At 45.2% G+C, this 23,415-nt stretch overlaps 1 protein-coding gene across 5 annotated transcripts in view; it reads right to left on the minus strand.

The window, feature by feature from the left end:
• Window positions 1–449: 449 nt before the first annotated feature.
• pcbp4 (poly(rC) binding protein 4) overlaps window positions 450–23,415 on the minus strand; it is a 45,312-nt gene continuing 22,346 nt past the window's right edge. For 2 of the 5 annotated variants that reach the window (XM_049023687.1, XM_049023688.1), the window contains exons 2-14: window positions 19,141–19,314; window positions 18,721–18,744; window positions 17,176–17,208; window positions 16,030–16,146; window positions 13,302–13,433; window positions 12,863–12,991; window positions 10,700–10,774; window positions 10,082–10,153; window positions 8,873–8,914; window positions 8,699–8,774; window positions 7,215–7,267; window positions 4,155–4,324; window positions 450–2,501 (exon numbers count right to left, since the gene is read on the minus strand). In XM_049023687.1, coding sequence (XP_048879644.1) covers window positions 2,165–2,501; window positions 4,155–4,324; window positions 7,215–7,267; window positions 8,699–8,774; window positions 8,873–8,914; window positions 10,082–10,153; window positions 10,700–10,774; window positions 12,863–12,991; window positions 13,302–13,433; window positions 16,030–16,146; window positions 17,176–17,208; window positions 18,721–18,744; window positions 19,141–19,248 — 1,368 coding nt within the window. In that variant the 5' untranslated portion in view covers window positions 19,249–19,314 and the 3' untranslated portion in view covers window positions 450–2,164. Of the gene's footprint in view, window positions 2,764–4,154; window positions 4,325–7,214; window positions 7,268–8,698; window positions 8,775–8,872; window positions 8,915–10,081; window positions 10,154–10,699; window positions 10,775–12,862; window positions 12,992–13,301; window positions 13,434–16,029; window positions 16,147–17,175; window positions 17,209–18,720; window positions 18,745–19,140; window positions 19,315–21,093; window positions 21,239–23,415 lie in introns of those variants that run through there. The other 3 variants (XM_049023689.1, XM_049023691.1, XM_049023690.1) reach the window with 3 other exon arrangements.

Below are 23,415 nucleotides of genomic sequence, written 5' to 3' on the forward strand. Positions count from 1 at the left end.
CTTTTCAGCTTTGATGCCTGAAAGAATCTGTTTGTTTGGACAGCTGTTGGGGAGCACGTTTATTCATAGGCCGCTTTCATCCGGAAGCCTCCGTCTTTGTCTCTCAGGTACTGGGAAGAGGCCAGAGGAGGAGCATTGGGCCAGCTCTCAGGACCGCCGCTGTGGGATCGGCCGGTACAGCCAGTAGATGGACACGTTCCGCACCTGACACGCCTCAGCTCTCACACCCCAGTGCTCATCTATGTGATGACTGGGTAGCAAGACCCTTGACTTGGGCTTTAATTACTTGCTGATATGGCATCTTCAGGTAGTTCAATAAAGAAGCCATTTTGGGTTTAGCTACTGGTGCGAAAATGCTGTCGAATGTCTACAAAAGCGGCTGGGCCTTTTTCTGACATACGCCTGAAGTTTCACGTCGCCGACAAATACGACACATTTGGGGGCCTCGATCTGCATAATATTTATTTTTTATTTATGGCAAAATGGAGAACGGGAAACAAGAAGATAGACACGACAAAAGTCACGTGGACACAAAATGGCATTTTTTCGTATAAAAACTTATTTTAGAGAAATGAATTCTTTTGGCCGTTCGCTGCAACAAAAGAGCATAAAAGTCAAATGCAGATATTGAGAGACAAGCATATCTGTCATTACATATAACAATGGCGTATGTGAAGGGTACATGAAGCACATGACTAGCTGTTGATCTTTTGGTTCACAGAGCAGAAGGTTTTGAATCACACCTGCGACTCACCTTTTCGTACTTGTCTGAACAGCCCTTATCGGGTAGCCCCCTTTAGCTACCGATGTTGCATAAGGCAGAATTACCGTGGAACCGCAGGGGCGCGTGGTTTGCATAGACGTTAAATGAAGTTGTACGCATGCAAAATTCGCTCGAGTTAAAAAGAGGAGGCATCTTGTGAAACGGCAGGGCGAGCTCAGCAGGGAAAAGTCAGTGAGTCAGTGCTCAGGGACAAATTTACAGTTCCGTAACGCTGCAGACGCTCACCAGCTCGAAACGAAAATCTGTGAGGTTAGACAGAAGAGGGTCCGATCGTAGGAAACAACATCTCCCAGCAGATCATAATGCATGGTGTGCATTACTGAAGGGTTGTACCTGTGGTTTTGCTTGCATTACCAGTTTCTCTTTCTACATCACGAGAGCCAGCACCCCCGAAATTCATTATCCTGTCGTTCGCATAGCTTGTCATTAAAATCTCCCACTTATGTGACCCCACTGCGTGTGTGCGGGTGTGTGGGTGGGTGCAACAAGTCAACATGCAGCGTTATTTTCAGGGTGTAGGGCCAGTAACCATGCATCGCCTTTATCGTACGTCTAGCGGTTTCCCTCAGACGCCACACAGATTATTCAGCTTCTGCTATTTCCTAGCTACTTACATTAGAAATGAAAGAAGAACCTGACTTTAATTTCTTTTTCAGGGCTTTTAATTCTAATTACATTGCAGAGGTGGTCACACACTTTTTCTATTAAAAAAAATAATAATAAAATGTACTGTTAGGAAGCACTGAATCTGTAATTAGAGGCAAAGAAAATCTTTAGTTCTTTCATCATAATCCAGGGCGGGAAGGACAAGGTAATATTATGTGTATTTTACCTGGTGTCAATAAAAAAAAAATAGTATTAATAAAAGAAATAATCACAATAAATATAATAAATTACAGTTTTCAAATAAATGTGACAAAACTACGTAAAAACATACCACAAAGAGAGGTTTCGGTTGTCTTTTTTTAAAAACTTGCTTTTTTTTATACATCATTTATATATTAAAAAAAAAACCTTCAGGAAACTGTATAGAGGAGCATACACAGACAACATTGTATAAAAGCTGATACGTTTAGGGTCTAGCATCAGTAACCAGTGTTTAATTTATAAACTCTCAGGGAATAACTGTTAATAAATAAAAGTAGAGAACAGACAAGAGAGACAGCCTATGGCTTAAGAGGCTTGGCGAATTACATGATCTATATTGGCCAATGCCCTCTCATTTTTATGTGGTTAATGAAAAAAGCTACAAAACAAAAAGGAAAAAGGAATACAGTCTTACTATATAGCTACATCAGGTGGGGGAGGAGAAGAACATAGGGGCCCATCCCATATTTGTCTTAGGACAGATGTTGGGAATTTGGGGAAAAGATGGGAACATCAGTAGGGTGCAAACTTTTGCCTCTCAGGTTTCTTGATCCCGTTGGCGGAGGAGATTTTTGCGGTGTAGGAGGCCAGGGTCCCGTGGGCTGGGGCCGCCGCGGCCGTGGTGGCGGGGGCGGAGAGTGCTAGGAAGGGGACGGATTTCATTCCCAGGAGGCTGGAGAGGGGGAGGGCATAGGGAGCACCCAGCACAGGAGCATGGGGCAGGCCCCCCATCGCTGCCAAGGCTGCGGCTGAGGATGAGGCAGGGGAGGTGGGCTGGGTGAAGCTCATGTTGAGGTCAACAGGGGTCGACATGGAAGAGGACTGGGCGGTGGATTTGGCGGTCTCTAAACTGCACAGGGGGAAGGGAGAGGAGGGAGGAGGAGGAGGAGGAGGAGGTGGAGGGAGAGGGATAGGAAAGGGGTCCGGATGGAGAAGGGTTAGAAGGTTAAATAAAAGACATGTTAAAGAAAGAAATCAAACTTAAATAATAAAATAACGGAACGAACCAAAAAAATCATAAGAGAGGTGTGTTTTGCTGGAGGTTGCAACAGATTATTTGAGGGTGGGCCTTGGTACTCATGGGGGAGGTGTTGTTTAATTCAGGGAGATGGCTCGGGTGGGGGGTTTAGGGAGAGGAAACAAAATTATTTTTAATTAATTTAGATTGTTTTATTTCCTGAACCTTCAAAAAAATAAATAGGTCTAAGTGCATCATTTCCAAACTCTGTACAGCTAGAGAGAGTAATTTAAACGACACGTTTTCATATATCGTTAACGGCCGTACGCTGATTGAGTTCCCCTGTAGCTAATTTCCGAGCAGCAGGTAGAGCTGCGGGAGCCTTCAGCAGTCGACGGTTCGGATGGAGCATTTCCAGAAGAAAACTCCGACTCTCCACACCGAAACCCACTGACAGAGTGCTGCTCGATCTGCCGGTGGATATATTGCGTTGTGTTTCAGGAGAATCTCATTTCAGTAACGCTATTCTGACATCAACTGCTATTTGAATAATGGTCTTTTTATAGAAGTGCCTGCTAATGCTAGTAATACACAATAGTTTAATTAATACTGTGTTCACCTCTATGTCACATAAATATGACTAATGTCATAAAGTGGTTCTTGCAGTAGTTAAGAATGAAACTACGTCATCGGTTTAATATAATAATAATACTAATAACTGAATACTAATAATATGAAAAGAATTCTGGGATCTACCAGCACCCAAATGATGAAGTTAGGACAGCACATTATTTTATGTAAATATTGTTACTTTTTTAGACACAAATATTTTCTTTGGCATGAGAACATTTTGGAAGCACTTAGCGGGTTCCTGAAATAAAAATCATTAGAGAAAAATGCCCTGTACATTTAACTGTAACAAACTGGCCACGTGATTATGTTTGGGAAAATTGAAAAAAATTGTCATATTGCTGATTCTCACAATTTCAGTTGTGGGTATATGCTCATTAGTATTGTTAAAGAAGATAGTTTTTTTGCATTTAACCGAAAGAGACATAAATATTTGGAAATTGGTACATTTCTGATCAAAGGTTACTATTAAAATTGTACAAAAATACATCATTTAAGGTGAGGCACAGATTCCACAGTACTCATATTTCATACATTTCATTTTTCATAAAACATTTCAAGTATTTCATTTTTTGTATGATGCATTCTAAACCCAAAACCTAAAATAGGATCTATTGTATATAACAAGATAGTGTCTCTTAAATCTATAATCAGTGTTTTAATGTTTGTGTAGTTGAACTAGCTTAACTAGGATTTCAGGGGGGGTGTAATGTTGTGTATGAACACAAACAAACAAACCACCAAACAACAACCTAAGCATCTATGTGAGTCTCTGTACAGAATTGCCAATCATGTTGTCCACTTCTGAGTCCTGATGGCATGATGACCTCGCAGATGGGAAAAACAGGCTTTGCCCCCTCTCCGGGGCTAGCCATGAGGATGCCGCATTGCGTTACTCTGGGGTCTGGAGCTTACCAGGAGGTGATGAGGTACTGGGCGAGGTTGATGCTGATCGGGGTACCGGTGATGGTGACGTGCCGGTCACTAGTGCTGTCCAGCTGGCTGCCGATCTTGATCTGAGCGCCTGACACCTGCCGGATTTCGTTGATCTTGGTGCCCTGTCGGCCGATGATTGAACCGATGAGCTGCAAAAGGCAAGCAAAGACAGTCAGAGGGAAGAAGAGGCAGTTCAGGCGTAACTCAGTAATACAGGGTTATTTACTGTACATAAACATAGCCTGAAAAGGAAGCTTCGCAGTAGGGTTGGTACTCTTTGTTGATGACTAGCATTCTCTTAGCATGATTAGCATGATGGTAAATCCTGCTGTAATTATATCAGTATATATTTTCTGTGCATGTGCCCAAAGCCTGCGTTATATGGATACACACTCTGCATGTGTTATCGTCCTAATGTCTGTCTCGATGAAGCTATCAAGGTTCAGCCGGTCTACAGAGGTTAGCTAATACCCTCCGGCCAATTCCCTGGCCGGTTTTGCTTCTATCAGGTTCTGTAAAATGAGACAAACGACCGTGCATTTCCTTCTCGTCACTCCTTTTGGCTAAGTGGTTATTGATTGTCAGAGCTGGGTAACTTTGGAAAAGCATCGCTTCCTGAGCAAGGTTCTGGGAATTGCTTATTTCGGCCAGTTAATGGAGGACCACAGAAATAAAAGGCGATACACAAAAACATCACACAAACTTTGTCTTTTCTGATTTTACTGTAGACTTCTCTAATGTTTTTATGTAATGTATTTATTTATTTTCCCCAACTATTGTTATTCGAAAAATAAATTAAAACCCTTAATTCAGCTTCCTTGATCATTCAGATTAGTCTTAATGTTGTACAGTAGCGTTAAAAAAAAGACAAAATCATATAATGTATTTAAACCTTAGTTTTATCGGTGTTTCGTGCAGGTTACGCCTCGTTCTTGCCAGCCCATAGACGGAAAGCCGCTGCGGTCGCCAAAGCATGCAGGAGGCCCCTGCACCACGGTATCGGCACCAACGCGGACCTGGTGCCGGCAGGTCGACACTCGGGTGATGGACATATCCCCTTTTGTTCCCCTGGCCCCCTATCTGCCCCCCCCATTCTTTGCCCCCCCCCATGTTCTGCCATTGGGGCATTCCTTTCCCCACAAGTCAGCCGCCTGCTCAGCGCCTGATTCGTCACGCTGCCCATTCTGCGCAGCTATTAATGGCACCGCCGATTATTTAGGGGCGAGAAAAGACGCCAGACCTGACCGTCAAATAGAGGAGGAGGATCAATCTGGCTAACCCCCCCCCCGCCCACCCTGTTCCCTCCCCATCCATTCCTAGAATGATTACCCCCCCCCCCACCGCGTTTTGTTCCGATGTTCCTAATTTCACAGTAGCATTTAGCTTATTGGTGGTTTTGTTTAATTTCCTAATAACAATAATCACACAAGGAATTTAAATCTTCTACTTCACATGTCTCCTTATCATTCATTTCACTCCTTGATAGAGAGCTGTGCTCTGCTGCTCTATTTTTGGCATCCTCTGTAGCAGCAGTGATTTTGCAGGCTGCAAACATCGCTGTCTTCTGCGGACCAGGCTTCACCCAGGGAAACATTTGCTGAATCTTTGTTTGCAGCCGGGCTGATCTTCTCACCTAGCGGAACAATAGCTCCGCAGCACTCTGTTTACCTCGATCCTGTCCTGCCCCTCAGGGGTGACTGTGATACGGAGAAGGTGACATTGTACTATTTACATTCCTTGGTTCTGAGACTCCATCTAATGCTCAACTTTGTGGGCCCACAAGTGACTCCATGGAGTGGAAGTAACATTGTCGAAAAAGTAGTCATTTGCTCTGCATAATCATATTTTGACCTCAGTATTTGCAAATGAAATATTTATATTTAAATCATTTTCCTACATGCAAGTCAACCATATGACTTTTCTGCTTATAGAAATAACAGAATCACATGTAGTTTAGGGTGGGCGCCTGATCCATGTCAGTGGGGAGACTATGAGTTATAATCCTGCATGTTTATATGCGAATGTTCATGGGAAACAGCTGGACGAGTCCTGCAATCAAGGAAGCCAACCGGTCAAAGCATTATAAGAATTGCACTAATTAGCCAAGCACAAGAGCCTTTCAGTTTTAAAGTAGCTTGTAGTAGCTCATAGTGTGTCCCCCCCCCCCCCCCCCCCCCCCCCCGACATGGATTAGGTGGGGTCACCCTAATATGATCGCTTTTGAGGATCATGATCAGCAAATACAGATTCCTCTCTCAGCAACCTCTTCGTTTCATTCATTCATTCATTTATTTACCATTGTATTTATGGAATCTTTTTTTTTTTAGATGAAAGCCAGTTACATATCAGTTAAAATGGTCTTTCTTGATGGAATATACTTCATTATAATATACATTGATTATATATTAAGTTTATATAACATGCAATGATATTTTCATATGTATATGCCAGGCTGGTTCTGTCTCTCACAGGGCAGAAGGACTGATGGGATAAAAATAGTCCAACTATTGACTTAAAAAAACGGGCAGATTCTAGTGGTGTGGCCAAAAGCCAGCAGATTGATGTGTTCTCCAAAAGCGTCAGTGGTTTCAGAGGCAGTGCGACTTGGGCAGCCCCATACAGAAACCATGTGAGACATGCAAAGCTGTCCTGAGTGTCTGCGGGCTGCGCTGTGTAGAGAGGCACGCTGAAAGGCACTCCGCCTGTTTATTTACTGCTCTGTTTTGACAGCAGAGTAGTACTAAGTATGTCAGACATCATGCGGGGGTTTAATGGAGACTCTCAGAGGCCCCTGTGAGACTGCAGAACATGACAGAGCGAGAGAGAGGGTGCGAGAGGGACCTTGTGCAGAAATCCCTGCTGCCCTTGGCTGAATTGTGAGTCTCGCCATCAACCTGTTACTGGAGGCCTTAAAGATATTAGCGGCTGTTTCACCTGCTTCACCTGTTACAGTGTGACAGCCCACTGCGTTGCCAAAGAGTCTGTGACTCGGCACGTTTGCTTATCAAAGGCGTTAAAATGGACGAGGAGATCGCTTACATCGTTCGGAATGAGGAGTTCCTGGGACGTGGTCTGGGAATTGGACTCTATTCCTGAAGAAAAAAAGTAGAACATTATGATAAAAGCAATAAGTGTGTAGAGTTGTCAGTGTTTTGGGAAAAAAAATTAATAGTCAGCAATGATTTTTGTTGTTGTTGTACTTTTACGGCCAGGCATTTGCCCCCTCTGGCATCAGCGCTGCCCTCTGTGAACTGAACTCCACCCGGACATCAACACCTCCCTTCCTAATGACGCCGGCCGTGACGCCAACGGGCCCATGTCTACTGCTCTGGACCCACAAAGCGCAGTGGGGGGGCGCCACTGCGCCTCGCTCAGTGGGGTGGGAGAGCAGTCACGACTGACAAGCTTCTAGCTGCAACATAATCTAATCCCCCGCCATATCTCCAGTACAGTATTCCTGATTTAGCTGTCGTAGTCGTCTTGTATTTCTATTCCACGTTAATCCTTAAAACCCTTAAAAGCATTTAAAGTGCGACGCATATATTGACGCCAGAAACGCTTAAACTCTTCAACATGGGGTCATCATCTAACTCTTTACGTACCGATTCATCCATCTGTCTTTTTCCCCTTGCACTTAGCACTCAGCTATCGCTAATTTCCACATACATATTTCTAATGAGACGTCCGCAGACGCTGCAAAAAGGAAATTACTAAGGGAATATATGACTCATAGACTGCAGATGGCCCATCTTTGCTTCCTGTCAAGACCCTACGTCAACTTTGAAAGCCGTGGTGCAGGCTGGAAGACTGGCCCCGATTTGTTGGGCTAATCTACCCGCAACACATGCCTCTGTAAGAACAGGTGTGAGTCTCTGGTATTGTGCTTACGGGGCACTAGTAGGATCTTTAGTTAAGTTGCCTTTTCATGGGAGTCGCCTTGTCTAGGAAGCGGCCTGGCGTGCAGGATAAGCATCGCACACGTTTCTGTCGCATGGAGGGCGGCCACTGATTTTAACTAGATTTTTTCATATTGTTTTAGGGGGGGCATCCAAAACAAACCCAGTTTCTTAGCCGGGTGCATTTTCCAGGGTGTTTACCAGGCTTTGAAAATAAAATGGAAATTTTATTCTGAAGCTCAGGAAGCACTGATGTACGGGTGTGGACCTGTCTTTTGGGTGTGTGTGCATGCCGAAACATCCCCACGAATATATCTAAACCTGAAAAGAGAAATTCAGAGGAAGTACTGGTAAAACCACACTTCATATATGTATCGGACATTCAAGTAATTTATAAAAGTGAAAATACCATCAGTTTTTGTATTAACCGCTGTCTATTTTCTGAATTTGGGCAAGGAATTGGTCACTGCATGAAGCAGGGAGTCCCCATAAACATATCAGCACAATCTGAATGTGTGTGTGTGTGTGTCAGATCTCTTTTCTCCAGCTCACCAGTGGCCCCGGAATTAAGCTACCCCCCCCCCCCCCCCCCGCCCCCCCAAGGCCCTGGGCCAGGCGGACACATACCAGGAAGGACAGGGGTAGCTGGCTGGGCCATGGGAGCCAAACCTTGCTGCACCGACAACTGGTGAAGCTTGACCAGCTAGCAGGAAAAGGAAAGCAGCAGTTTGCATATGGAAAGGAGGCCTACGCCTCGTCATACAGCCCAGTCTTTTATTTTGAAATATCCGGGCTACTCACCTCTGAATGTGGAATGCCGTATTGGTTTTGTAGAGCATAGGCCTGGAAACGGAAGGAAAGCAGAACCTGTAAACACGGCCACTACCTCCGATATGACTTCAATGATAATGTCAGTAAATACCTCTGAAACTCATCTACTGAATTACAAAAGGAATAATATCCAGTTTATTTCATTATGTCATTAGTTGTAGAGGCGACCTTTCAGAGAGACAGATAGGCTCTAACTGACCATGTTTTAGGCACAGCAATGGGTAGATATGCTTAAAATGCATCGATGTATGGTCACATGACGCACAAGCTAAAATGCGCTACATTTACTTAAGCTAGCTTGGTTTTCAAGGACGACAAGAGCTTCATCTTGTAATCTCTCCTGACGTGGGGCACTAGCCCTTAGCACGTTAGCAGCCTTAGCGTGCCGCCGCGTCCCTCTCGGCCCAGCAGGAGGCAGTATGTGTGTAGGTTGCGATTAGGGGCGTTACTTCCATCCAAATCGCCTCACTTATTTGCTATCTCCTCTTCCGCTCTTTCCTTCTCCCGCACGTCCTCCACACGCTCGTAAATAATGCATAAAAGCATTAATCGCCTCGCAGAACCACTTAGCGTGCCGTAATATCCCCACACCCCAGCCCCCCCTTTCGCTCCCGGGACGGGCCGCCATTAGCAGCGGCCCATGTGATGATGATGGCGGTCCCTAGGCCCCTGCCAGGCATCGGATGTCCATTCTCAGGCCACCTAGAACCGTTCCCGGTGGTCCTGCATTGCCAGATGTGATGTGGGGCTGTAAGACTCGGGGAGCAGGGCCTGGGGGGGGAGGCGCGGGTGGAGTCAGTTCCACCCAATAGCCCAGCCCAGTTACCAGAGGTTGTTGAGAGCTTGTACTCCTTCTTTCCAGAAATAATTCACTTCCACGTCTACCAGAGATGCATTCTGCAGCATGGCATTACAAAAGAAAACTACCAACAGCCTGGCCACGGCCCGGTTTTTAACGTCAAATTATAACCTTGTTCTTTGTTCATCCTATAATGGCAACACAGCTTTCTCTCTGGCGGAAGGTGTTGTCTGCAGCGAAACTAAAAACAAGACTAAAGAACACAAAAGCATCCACATCCGCCCTCCCTCGGACATAGACCACGGCAGAGGGAGACAGTGTTAAATGGAATAGGGAGGTCTGTGCCTTTAAAATTACTCCACATCTCCAAATATACTCACTTGTTGCAGATCCAAGCCTCCCTGAGCCACTGAGAAAAGAGGGTGTGACCCAAACTCAGAGGCTTCGAAAACCTTGAGATGGGAGACAGAAAGAGAACAAATCAGGGCTTTATTTTCACTGTTTACACCTTGTTAGTGCCGCTGCATCAGTCCGTCATCAGTTTGGAGCTTAAAGGAGGCTAGAAAGGAGAATCTCATTTCTATCATTCAATCGTAAACTTAGAAAAACAGCTGACAAGTTCAAAAGAACATTAAAGCATTGGTTATAAAACGAAGACAAATCTTGTTAAAATTCGGCCAGGGTTCTCGCTCCTGTCGATCCCCCCTTCCTGAAGTTGAGAAGCTGAGAGAAAATTGAGAGATATTCACAAGGGGTGGGGGCGATTCAATCTTACCATCATGCACACATGATGGACTGTAACACTCTTTATCCATCTAGGTGAATTTAATGCACATCAAACCCATCAGATCCCAGTGTGCAGGTAGATTCTTCTGGGAGGGTGATGGTGATAGCCTTATCATCTGACTCTGCCACGCTTTATTAACAGGTGAAAAAAGCAAGTCGCTTTCGAACTAAAGCAGCTAAATGCAAAGGACTTTTAACTTCAATGGTCTCACCTGATTTCCAGACAGCAGAATGGCTCCTGGGGTGGGACTGGGTCGGTATGGAATAGTGGCACCTTTCGGGGGAGACTAGGGTTTGGGGGGAGGAGGGGGGGGGCAAGGACACGATAACATGGTGGGACCTATTAAGAAGAATGTTGCCCGAAACAGGAAGTAACTGCAGCTGACCAACATTTGAGTGACATGTGACCCTGTCATCAGGCATTATGTGCAGAGTATAAACAGAAATAATCAGGGTATATTTCAGTCACTGTGACTAACGTACAATGTGCTGTTGTCCTCTGACTCACATAAAAGCCCCAATCACACTTCTGTGTAACGTACCTAGTGTACATGTGTCGGTATGTCGGGACGCTAATAATGTTACACGATAGACGCTGCATAGCTGTAATGTGATATAATATAATAGCTTTACCGTCCATTTAATGCACGATATGGATCATTCGGGGAGTAAAGCAACTAATGATTTTAATGACAGCTTTCTTTCCATATTACTGCTTTTCTCAGTGGCTGTGGTACATTTCTCAAATCACACACATATATACATAAATACACACTGAAAATATGCATACATATGTCCTCCAGTATATGTCCAGTATGTAACGGTATAAAGGAAATGTACTACAGTATATACTATAAAATGCAGTGGAATACTGTAATATATGCATTGCAGTACATATACAATATTATAGTATAGGGCATGTTGTTGGATTACATGCCTGTTGTCTCTATGAAACGTTTTAATGACTGAGGACATGGTTGTTCTCCCAACATTCGGCTGCACCCTTTGACCAGCCTCAGCCATCGTAAGGCCATGACTGAGAATATGGTCCATATTATGGCCCTTATTTCATCAGGAACGCGCCTCTGCTCTTGGCCTCTTCTAACCCTGTTTCGCCTCCCTACCCTTCCACCAAGCAGCCTCACTCCTCTTATTCTCACTGGCTGTTGACCCTATTCATTTCCTTGTTGTTCTTCCACTGCCAAATTGTAACACTGTCAGTATACGCTGCCAACTGAAGGTTCATGAGATGCACCTCTGAGCTGTTTTAGAGACCTGGTCGATCTCTCTTTGACCTAATGCTTCAAACATTCCCCTCTGTTGGTGACAGTCAAGATTCAGCTGAGAGAAATTCATCAGTTCAGGACACATTTATAAAAAAAAAACTGTAATAGAAATGTACAGTGAATATGTTTAACTGATTATGACAGCTAGTTCAACCATTTTTCATGGAATGACTTATACAATGAATTGGGTGGGAGGGGGTAAGACTATTCTACAAAGTACCAGTATAATACATTTTGACCAACATGGCATAAACAATTGAAAATGTAGGAATCAGCAGATGATTATATATAATCATTTGCATGCCTGTACCTAAGCATTTGCAATTTGACCAAAAGACTGAGACTGTGCATTTATGATGCGCATAAGTGACTCTATAATGTGGAGGGTGTACAAGTAGTTATGAGAATTTTATTTCTGATCTGAGAAACGTACCAAAGCGACCAAGAAAAACTGTAAAGTATCCAGCAGGGGCGTCTCAGCTCAGTTAAGCCCACTTTGTCAAATAAAAAGCCCTCAGGTAGCCTCAAAGTTCCAATCGTCTTTACATCGTCGGCTGTGTCTCCCTAATTTCCCGGGCACCTGGGCGCCAACGGAGAATAGTACCATTCCGACAATCGGATAAAGTCTTCCTGGGGTAGATTACATGACCCCCCTCCCCCGGCCGGATCAGGTGTCCATTAGCTGGCAAGGATGTGCGTTAGACTAGCTATTTTCCGACCTTGCCGCTTCCTGGCTAGATGACTTTCAGGGGGCGGGTGTAGGTAGCTTAATTGGGGAAGTGAAAATGAATAAATAAAGAATACAGATGGACTCTCTTCTTCCATTTTCTGCATTTCAATTTGTCAAGCATTGATTATTGGGGATCTTCGAACTGGCGCCACCAGTTTATATAAGACAAAAAAAAATCATTTTGTAGTTACGGTTAAATATGACGGCACATGTACCTACAACAACATTAAGGAAAATGGGTTTAGTTTGTATATTTTCTGCATTCTGTTAAGTTGTCCTGCAATCAGAGCCTTGGGATGGTTCGCTGTCACTTTCTGGGGTGGTTGTGTTTTTGTATGCATGCGTAGTTTGTATGGTACCTCAAGGATGACGGTGCATATGAGCTTGATGCATTGAATGATGGCTTCCTGGGTCCCAGATATCGTCACCCCTCGCTCGGTAGAGTTGGGTAATAAATCTCCTGCTACTTGTACTTGTGCCCCTGTGCTCTGTGACAAGAAATGATGGAAACTCACTTCAGATAAATTACTCTCCTAGTTAGCTGAAAGTCAATCAGTTAAATGCATATGTATTTAGGTTGCTGCGTTTTTCATCCAATATTCAAGATGATGACATATTATAGCACGTTTTGATGAGAGATCATCACACTTGTTCTTTTAAGTTTGTTCAGTTCTTACGAGTGAAAATTTAAGTGAGACATATTGTACCCTTAGCTGGCGGGCCAAAGGATACAACAGCAGGATCTCTGTAGAATTTGATGCGTGGTGTGTTTCATGACCTCCATGTGCTACAACTCACCTCTCTGATCTCCTTGATTTTGGAGCCACCTTTGCCAATCAGGGAGCCGCACTGGCTGGCCGGAATGACGAGACGGAGGGTGACGGGCGGTTTGCTCGTGACGGTGCCATTGGCGACCAGAGCTGTGAGGTCCTGAAGAACCCAAAGGGATCGACAGTGAATGAGAGCAAGCAACAAAAAACCCATTAGCCACGTCTAGCCAGAGAACATCATTACAAAGGCTGATTAGCTGTACTTTTTTATATTAATAATGACCCAATACGATTGAACACTAGCCTGAAATCTTCTACACCAGGTAGCCATTTTCCTCTTCCATCGGCATTATGGGTAATATGTACTCCCATCACGCACGACTACTATCAGGACCTTGGGTGATTCGTGGAAGCCGAATTTGATGTTCATCATCACCAGACACACCCTTCCAGACCAGTCCAAAGCAGCTCATATCCCTTTAAAATTAAATTTGCTCTTCAGCAGAGGGCTAGAGCCTCGGCTTAATTCCTGCAGTTGTGGCCGAGGCTGCAGATTCAGGACGAGCTTCTTCTTTAATTAAATCTGGTAATAAATATTAGGTTCAGCCGTGTGCGGTGACTGGCGCAATCAATTAGTGAAAGTCCTGCAGCGTTTGAAATGTAAATCGCATGTGCAAACCCACTGCCCATACGCAGAGACCTGGCTCTGTGTAGCAGAGCAGAGCAGTCATCCCCTCAAGCCAATAAGACATAATGAGCAAATGAATTTGTACTGGCATAACTTATATTTTGACCAATTATATTAGCTGGGCAAACTTGTTTATACAGTACTTTGCAAAAGTCTTAGACAGTCAAACATAATGATGTTTAAATGATCTTCATGTCATGTCTGTCAAAGAGTATTATCTTAGCCTTTTCAAAACCTCTCCTGAAGTCACCTCAGTGTTTGCTGCAACCAACCAATACATTCATGTACTTTTTTAATCAAACACTAGCACACCTTTTTTGGCTAATCGATACTTCATTTCCTTATTTAACTTGTTAAATAAATTAAATTAGCTAGTGGTGAAATTTAACAAACACATGGGACGGCTGGGGTGCCCCTGAGGAGAGGTTTGGGAACTGAATCAGTGTTCATCTACCCATCCAATGAGATATCAGTAAGTTTTTCGAGAACAGAAGAAAGATCTTGTTATTTTTTTATTGTGTTACTGCTAATTTGCACATGTTGTGCAGTTGAATTGTATTTGTCTTCTGAGCTTTAAACATTTTCTGTGGTTGCCTAAAACTTTTGCACAGTACTGTGTATGTATTCCTGGAGCAGTTTAGTGGCAATACCTTACTGGATTAAAGACCGGTTTACAGTGGATTGTTAAACTGACACATTTATCCTCTTGTATCGACATTTTATTACCCTTATGTACAGGTAGATATTTTATTTCTTGGCTTGCAATTCTTGCTATAGAAGACAGAACAATTGGGACCAGACCCCTCAAATCGTTCCTCTGTCTGCCACCTTTCATACCGTTCTGTCCCTTTAAGTATCCTGTCTCAGTCCCTTGTTGGGTTGTTTTTCTGTGCTTTTTTTCAACGAATTTTCTTCAAAATGGATTTGCGCTTTTCGACTTTTCCCACTCCTTTGAGAAGTGGCACATCTCTCCTCGTCAGGATCTGAGAGCCTTACGCATCACCTACTGGATTTAATTTAAAAATATGCATTACATCTTAATAGCTGTGAACAGCATAATCCTCTCACTTCAGTAATGCTCTGAGCAAATCAGCAGAAATATTTCAGTGCGCTTTCGTACTCGCAGACACAGATATTCCCTTTTAAACTCTCTATTTACTCAATGGAGAGATGAAAAAATCAATAATTAATTGGCTAGGAATGTAAATGCTGTTATTTTTCATCTTCTAAAAAGGGTTTGTTTATATTTTTGCAATGACAGACTATTAAGTCTATTACGCAGGAATCCTTCAGGATTATCGAGCACAATGGTTTCAGAGCTCATTGATAGGACTGACACAGCTCATTCTGTCTTCCTCTTATTAAAGCACAAAATAATTAAGCGGCAACCATAAAACACAGATCAGATATCTGCCACAACATTTTGTTCTGGAACCAGCAGCTCCCCGATTCTGTCAGAAAGGGCAATTATTTAAATGTAGCCAGACAGCCCCTCAACAAAGTCTCTCATTGATTTTGGTGGTTAAATAGATGCATACACTTGGGGCAAGTGGAGCGGAATGCTGACCCCTGTGTTACTATGACAACTCTGCCCTTATGAGTTGAGAAAGGAGCAGGGTTAGGAGGAAGTGGCGGGGGGGGTGAGGTGGGTGCAGGGGGCTTTGAGCCAAAGAACGATGACAGATGTTTCATGCTTAACTGTTTGCTTGTAAAACACAACCCTACGAATTACTTAATTTGCTTTACATTGATCAGATGCTTCTTGTGGAATAACTATGATTTATTCCTTAATCTGGAGCATTTATCAACATACCGCACATCAATAACTGCTGTGTAGAGTAGTATCTATGGTTTTCATCTGACCGTTAGCAAAGAGTTGCATGAACCACACATGATTTACTCACTGCTGTACATTTGAGTATTGTGTATATGTTGTGGGCGGGGCTTGGGGGCGGGGCCATCTGTTACCTCCTCCAGTATTAATGTGATCAAGGTGATGGTTCAGAAGATGATGCGTAAGTTTGTGTATATGTGATGGGCGGGGCTTGGGGGCGGGGCCATCCATTACCTCCTCCAGTTTTAATGTGATCAAGGTGAAGGCTCTGAAGACGCACTCCGTCGGGCCCGTTATGGTGATGATGCGCTCGGGACAGGAGCCTTCAGAGATGTTTATCCGTGCGCTGCTCTGTGAGGGAGGAGAGAGCCATGAATACCATTGTGAGACACTGCTGAGCAAGACCGAACGGGCAGGCAGGTACTACACGGAACCATTTATCATCTAGCAAACCCCAAGCCTGCCGGCTCCGTGTGGCCAGGTTTTAGCCAAAGAGCTGTGTTGAGGGATCTTCCAACAGAGTCAGGTGTTATTTCTGTGATAGGTGCATCTACACATGGGCGACGGGCTGGCAGAGAGGAACTGAAACCACAAGAGGCCTGGAATTCATCCTGACAATAATATCACCCTCGGCCTTTTCACATGTGAGCCTTATTGCTCTCCAAGGCATCTCCAGCGACCCGTGGAGCCGGTAGGAAAATCTTTGGCTGTAACGCCAAGGATCTCACTTACAGCAATGCAACAAGGCCGTCATATACACACCCTCCCCCCCGATAAGGTTTCACTAATCTCTACATTTAAACACAACCCATGCATAGGCAGCATTGGGGAGGCCTGGCCTCACTCTTGTTGCAGATCTTCACTTTGAATCCCTACCAGGTTTCTCCATAGCCTCTAATTATATTAAAGTAAAACAGGAACTGCACATTGTGAGTGGGTTATTATGCTTTTGTAGCTGCATTTTCTGTTGTTGCCATGTTTAGCTTCATTCCACTTTGGTCGTCCAAGAGGTTCCTCCTAAATCCTGCCACGACGATGGCATGGTGACAAATTAATGGCTACACAGTCCCTCATGCACATAGTCCCCCCCCCTCCCCCGATATTAAATCTCAGATGAGGAGGGTGTGAACGGCTGAATCCTTCAAGATGCGTGTTCGGAATGTTAACGGGAACATCTGTGCCTCCGACAATATTTACACTTCCCCCGAACCGTGTGGAAAAACAAGATCTGATCCAAACCTTTGTGGACCTAAAATAAGGTTAATGCCATAAATTATTTCTTGAGTTACGCCCTCTAACTAGTGACATTGTGCTTTGTTCTTTGTTTATTATACAAGTGTGAGGAGTGAATAGAATAGGAAATATAGAGAACAAACTTGCCTCCTCTCGTATTCTTTTCACAGTTTCTCCTTTCTGGGGAAGTAAATAAGAAAAAAAAAAAACAGATGTTACATTTGCGTGAGCTTCAAACATACGTCCATTCAGAAAGCTATATTAATGCAAGTGGTCTTCGCAGCCTGCAGTATATGCTGGATGAATATTAATATTATGCATGGAACACGGCCTTTGTGCAAATGTGCCCCTCCGGAAACCAACGAGGACGGGATGAGCAGCGTATCCTGCCAAGTGCGCCGCTCGCTATGCTCTGCTCTGATCTGCTGGCCAGCTGAGCACAGGACAGTTTCTCCAAGTAGCGTATCCACCCCACCAAATCTACGGGGGGGGGACTCTGCCAGACGGGGGGGGGACTCTGCCAGGGAGGCTGTGAAACATGACCCCCAGCCCCAGGGGGGGTGGTATGGGGGGTGGCATGCAGGAGATACACGCTCACGTGGACTGACGATGCACGGCGAAGGCGACGGGTACGTGGAGCCAATCCCAGTGAGGTGCATTTATTATTTCACATTAATTTAATGTGTTACTTAAATAATTCCCAATACATACTGAGCTAATGTTGCATTATTCTGCATGTGGGCCATAGTGAAGGGGGGGTTTAGTTTCGCCCCCCTCCCCGGCCAATATCTACCACCAGCTAATATCCATTAAACAATTAATGACTCTGCAATCAACAGAGCACTTAGTGAATTACAGTAACCGTGGCAATGTGCGCTGCTATGATCCGCTGACTCCGCACTCGCTGGGTACTGATTTCCAGAAGCACTCCACTGCGAAAGCTTTACTCCCTCTATCGACACGGGAAAATAAAGGTAATATTCCTGCCAGGACGGCAGCATTAATTTAGTGCCAATCCAGCCATATGAAGCCTCCCAGGCACTGGACATGCAGCACTGCACCTCCGCAGGAAATGCGGCCCAGAGGTACATCGGAGGGGCGGCCCTGGACAGAGGGGGGTCTGGTGTCTAGGGGGGGTTCGAGTGAAGCCCAGCCGTTAGCCGGGGGGTCACGGTTTGCTGAGCCCCCCCCCCCCGGCTATATTGGTGCTGGGATTTCTCCAGCCGTGAAGATTCCGGGATGCTAGTTCGGATTCCTTATCGGGAATCTCGCTGCCTGTTATCAGACAGCTATTTCTAACTTCATTATATAACTTTTGGGATTGGACATTCCAGTGCGGGGGTCATCATGTGACCAGCACTCCCATTCAGCTCACCTGTTCCCCCCCCCCCCCCCCCAAAAATGCACTCAGATTCTAGCACCATGTCCATAGCCCCTTCCGTGACCTGCCAAAATGAAATCATCCTCCTAAATCGGCGCCCCTACAGTAAATGGTGCTCTAGGCAGCTGCCTACGTTACATATTGGCCACTGCCATGCGGCGCGCCTCCATTTCAGGCTGTGAAATCTCACGGTAACATTTAATCGGGACGATGGAATAGCTTTGGGCCAAAAAACCAAATGGCAGAGTGAAATTCACCGTTGTCTCCGTACAGATGTGATGATGTCGCCGTGGAGATTGAAAGCCACTCACCTTGCCTATGATGCTTCCCACCTCCTGCAAAGCAAAGAGAGTAAATGTCATGATATTGATCCCCCCCCCCATTCCAGCAGACGCTCCCAGTGGCCCTTGGGCGCAATGTGAATCCTGTCTTTATGAATGAGGCGCAGGAAGGTCATCCGGTCGGCCATGAGCTACGTGCTGATACGGTTCCTGATGTGTTGGCCGACCTTAGTGAGAGAGTCCAATCCCTACATGTTACCCTTCTCCACACTACTATGCCAGGAGAGTGTACTGGGGGGGGGGGCTGGGAGGGATAGGGACACTGGGCTGATTGGCGTCCTCCCCTGTCACTCACGAAGCCAAAAAATGCTATTGGCTAATGATAAGGTAGGTCACTCCGTATGAATTATCGCACCTCCAACGCCCCCCACTCCCACCCTGTGGCCTTACCTTGCCGTGCATGAGAAGCCTCAGGGTGAGCGTCACATTCATGCCCCCCTCCCCAAAGTCCTGCTCACAGTTCATTCTGGCGTGGGCGTCCGACGCGGGGAGACGCATGAAAGAGGCTCGTTGACGTCGGTGTGCACTCAGGGCAAAGTGGGTCTTATCCTGTCCCCTTCACGGCTGCGTGGGACACATAGAACAGAAATACACACAGGGCCGTCGCATTAAATGCACAAGCTGCCATACTTATCACATGCCTTGCATTTACTCCTCCCCGTCGTGTACCCTGTGTGCTGAATTCAGTACCGGTCGTAGCCCATGTGACGCCCAAAGCAAGCTTCACCACCAGTACCTCACCGCCCACTTCACCAACTAATTTCACTTTGTACTGGGGGGGGTTGGCAATGGTAAAAGTTGTCAACTTTCCACCCACAGAGTGCTAAGTTAGTGCCCTCGGCAATTGCCCATCTTCCACTTCCCAGGATCCTCCACTGCTTGTCCTAATACTCTGCCTGCCTTACGCCCTAATTGCTACTTGTCTATTATCATGGTATATTCAATGGTAGCAAGCTGCGGCAGCAGAAATTTCCACTGGCCTTGGTAGTGTTGCAATGGCGATTCTGATTCTAAAGCTCATATCCACCTTTCAGGGGGCAGGATGTGGCTCCGTGGGCTAAGCCTGTGTGCCTGTAATCAGAAGGTCACCGGTTCAAACCCAACCTCAGCCTGCGGGTCCTTGAGCAAGGCCCTTAACCCCCAGCTCCCTGGGTGCCACTACGGGTGGCAGCCCTTCGCAAAAACAACTTATTATTATTATTATGGGCCGCACACCCAGCTGCTCAAGCTACCCTCCCAGGATCGGCGATGGAACCACTTGAATCGTGTCTTTCTTTAGGCCGTTTCATGAGTTTATCAATTCTTTTTTTCTATAGTTATATCCTTCTATACTTGAAATAGTAACATAGGATTAGAAACACTGAGTTTGGAGAGTAGCTGTTTGCTCTCTGACGGCTGAGGTAATTGCAGGTTTCTTGCATGTGTCTCCACGTGTATCAAAGAGATCACGGGTTCTCAGTAGAACAGTCAGGCTGCTCCTGGAAGACTTTGATCCGAGGCATGCATGAAGCCGGCAGTCACAGAAAACATTACTTATGATCTGGAGAGTACGTACATATGATGTTCTCAGATCAGACCAAAAAAATAGCCAATCTATCCATCTGTCTATTTATCATCTTGTCCTTCGTGTTTGTTATTATAGGTTACATTAAATGTCGTATCGATTGCTGAGAAGCCGCACAGCATGGCATCGAAATCGGCGCCTTTGCGCATTAATTCATTTTGCCGCGTCAAAACGAGGCGGTGTAATCATTTTTTAATTCGGTTAAAAGCTGGAGGGTGAATTAAATAAGCTTTTCGCATGAAAGATCCGCTGCTGCGTAAATACTTTGAACAATCCGCCAAGAGAGCAACATACACGATGCGCGCAAAGCGATAAAACAAACCCAGAAGGTCTCGCAAGTATCTGGAGGGAGATGTTCAGACCATGGGTCCAGCAAAATCTGGATTCTAACGATGGCGTTTCAGTCCCCGTTGACAGATTAATTAGGGATTCTAGAGCCATGCTTGCGCAACTACAGCCTCACTTATACAGATATTTTCCATTGATTTATGATTACTTTTTTAGCAAATGCCTTTGTCCAAAGAAATATACATGTGAGGATCAGAGAGCAGGGTCTGGAGAGATGGAGAGTAATGGTCTTGCTTAAGGGTCACACACCACCACATCTAGTAGGGAAAGTGGGGAGACCAGCTATGTATAACCAAGTAAGATGTATGTGACACTGACCAAAGGTGCCATGCCAATAGTGGGTCAGGAGGTTGATTCTGCATCTCCATAATCAATATGTGTCACATTAACCAGACTGGTGGCGTATTTGCTGAAAAAGCCACGTGACTCACTCAGGTTGTGGCTGATAGTGTCATTAGTCCATGCAGTGGTGAGTTTCCTCTAAATCTTACGCCCACATCAATCTGGATTCATCTGAAAGCATGGAGATGGAGCTTTCAAGGGTAGCAGGTGGATGGACAGAACAGCGGCCCAAAGCAGGGATCGCACATCCCGGGACACCTCAATCCATCTCAGATTGATCCACAAAAATCCACCTCTCCTTGGCACCACGTTCTCCCTAATGAGGAGTAAATGACAGCGGATAAATGACTTCGCTGCTTCCTGCAGCGGCGCGGCTCATATTCTGTGGGGGCTCTGCGTAGCGGGTGACAGCGGCTCTGTGAGAGCCGTGGAGAACCTACCGTCAGCACCAAGGCTGAACACAGCCGGGGAGCCACACGTGGTTCCAGACTTCTTTGGCATTCATTGAGAACCTGCCTCTGATTTCCACATTAAAACAACAACTTCTCTCGCAAATGAACCATAATAGCATAATTCTCAGTCATCTCGTCTTGATTACATGTATACGTGTCCGGCTGTAGTTATGCATCATCACTAATTAGTAAGCTTGAGCATTGATTCATGGATGCGCATTTACATGTATTGATCTGAACACGGCGATGGAGAGACATCCTCAAAAGCCACAGAAATGTTGACATAAATATGAATGAGCCAACGGCTGCTCCGGCCTGCGGGTGTCATTGTACTCATGGGGCTTGGGAAGAAAAACCTGGATCAGGCGCATCGCACATCCCCCGCCGCAGCCAAACCTGTCTACCTGCTGCTTCGTTCACACACCATTCCCCTTTCAGTCCTGTGTATCAAAGCTTCAGCGTGTTTTATAACCGAGTCCCCTTCATCCTATGCCCCTACTTCAGGTATATGGTTGATTAGATAGATAGATAGATAGATAGATAGATAGATAGATAGATAGATAGATAGATCTAGATTGGCCTTTATCAGTGATAGATAGATAGATGATAGATAGATAGATAGGTATAGATTGGCCTTTATCAGTGATAGATAGATAGATAGATAGATCTAGATTGGCCTTTATCAGTGATAGATAGATAGATAGATAGATAGATAGATAGATAGATAGATAGATAGATAGATAGATAGATAGATAGATAGATAGATAGATAGATAGATAGATAGATAGATAGATAGATAGATAGATAGATAGATAGATAGATAGATCTAAATCGGCCATTGTCAGGAATATGGATGTCTACTCCCATTCCTCTGGAAGTGCTGGAAAGCATGACTTTCTATGCTCGGGCTTCCAAGAATGGGGCACATGCTCTAATGTCAGGTGTGCAGAAGGCGTCACACCTGCTCATGACCATCAACAGCCCTGTCTTCACCACCATGTGTTTTCCACCATCGTTCTGCCTCCAGAACTTCTCTCCGGTGTAACACAGGGATGTAACACACACATTGTGTGCCCAAGACTACTGTTGAGTCCACGTCACCCTGCGATGCACCTGTACCATCCATACTGATACCCCCCCCCCATTCTATATAAAATGAAAATGTCCAAATTCCTCACCCACCTTCACCTTCCCGGACGCCCCTCGGACAAGATGCTGAGAGGCATCATTGCTCTGTGCATTTTTTTATTACAGTACAGATCTTATTATTGTCCCAGTTACTCACCCAAATAGCAAATGAATAATTGAAAATCTTCAAAACGCTCAGCAGTACGGGATCGGCACTAAGCCCCCCCCGGCTCCTTAAGTGCCGACCCTATGGCTGACTGAGTCATAGCGACTCTGGGGTCCAGACATCATTGCTACTAATGGCCTGGCCTCCATTATGGCCAAGGGAGTGCTCTGGGAGAAGCGGGCTTGGGTTACTTAGCTCACACACGGCGTGGAGTTAAAGCCGCAGCTACGGCCAGTACCTGCTTAATGGTGGGATCCCACACAAAGCGTGCTTTTCCCAATCATCAGGCATGTCTCATATTCATCCAAAAGAAACTGCGCATGCACTGTGGTTTCCTCTTCATGTGTCTCAGGGAGAGTTTCTATGTACCTGCAATTGTATTAGCATATATGGATAATAAAATATCATATTATTATTAACAGATTAACCAGTAGATTATGTGAAATGACCCGCACCGTAAAAAGGCTCTTTTCTCTTCATACTTATTTACTCATTTTCACCACTAAGGCAGAATCTGCCCTGTAGCTCTATCCGATTAAAACGTGGGGATGAATGAATCACGTTTCAGCAGATCCGCACTTCAGGTTTAAACTTCAAAGCAGTTCACTATGAAACGCACGCCTCTCGCCTCTCAGCCCGCCGACAGTATGGGGAGCGACGATGCG

Source organism: Brienomyrus brachyistius, chromosome 8, assembly GCF_023856365.1.
Source record: "Brienomyrus brachyistius isolate T26 chromosome 8, BBRACH_0.4, whole genome shotgun sequence".
Taxonomy (NCBI): Eukaryota; Metazoa; Chordata; class Actinopteri; order Osteoglossiformes; family Mormyridae; genus Brienomyrus; species Brienomyrus brachyistius.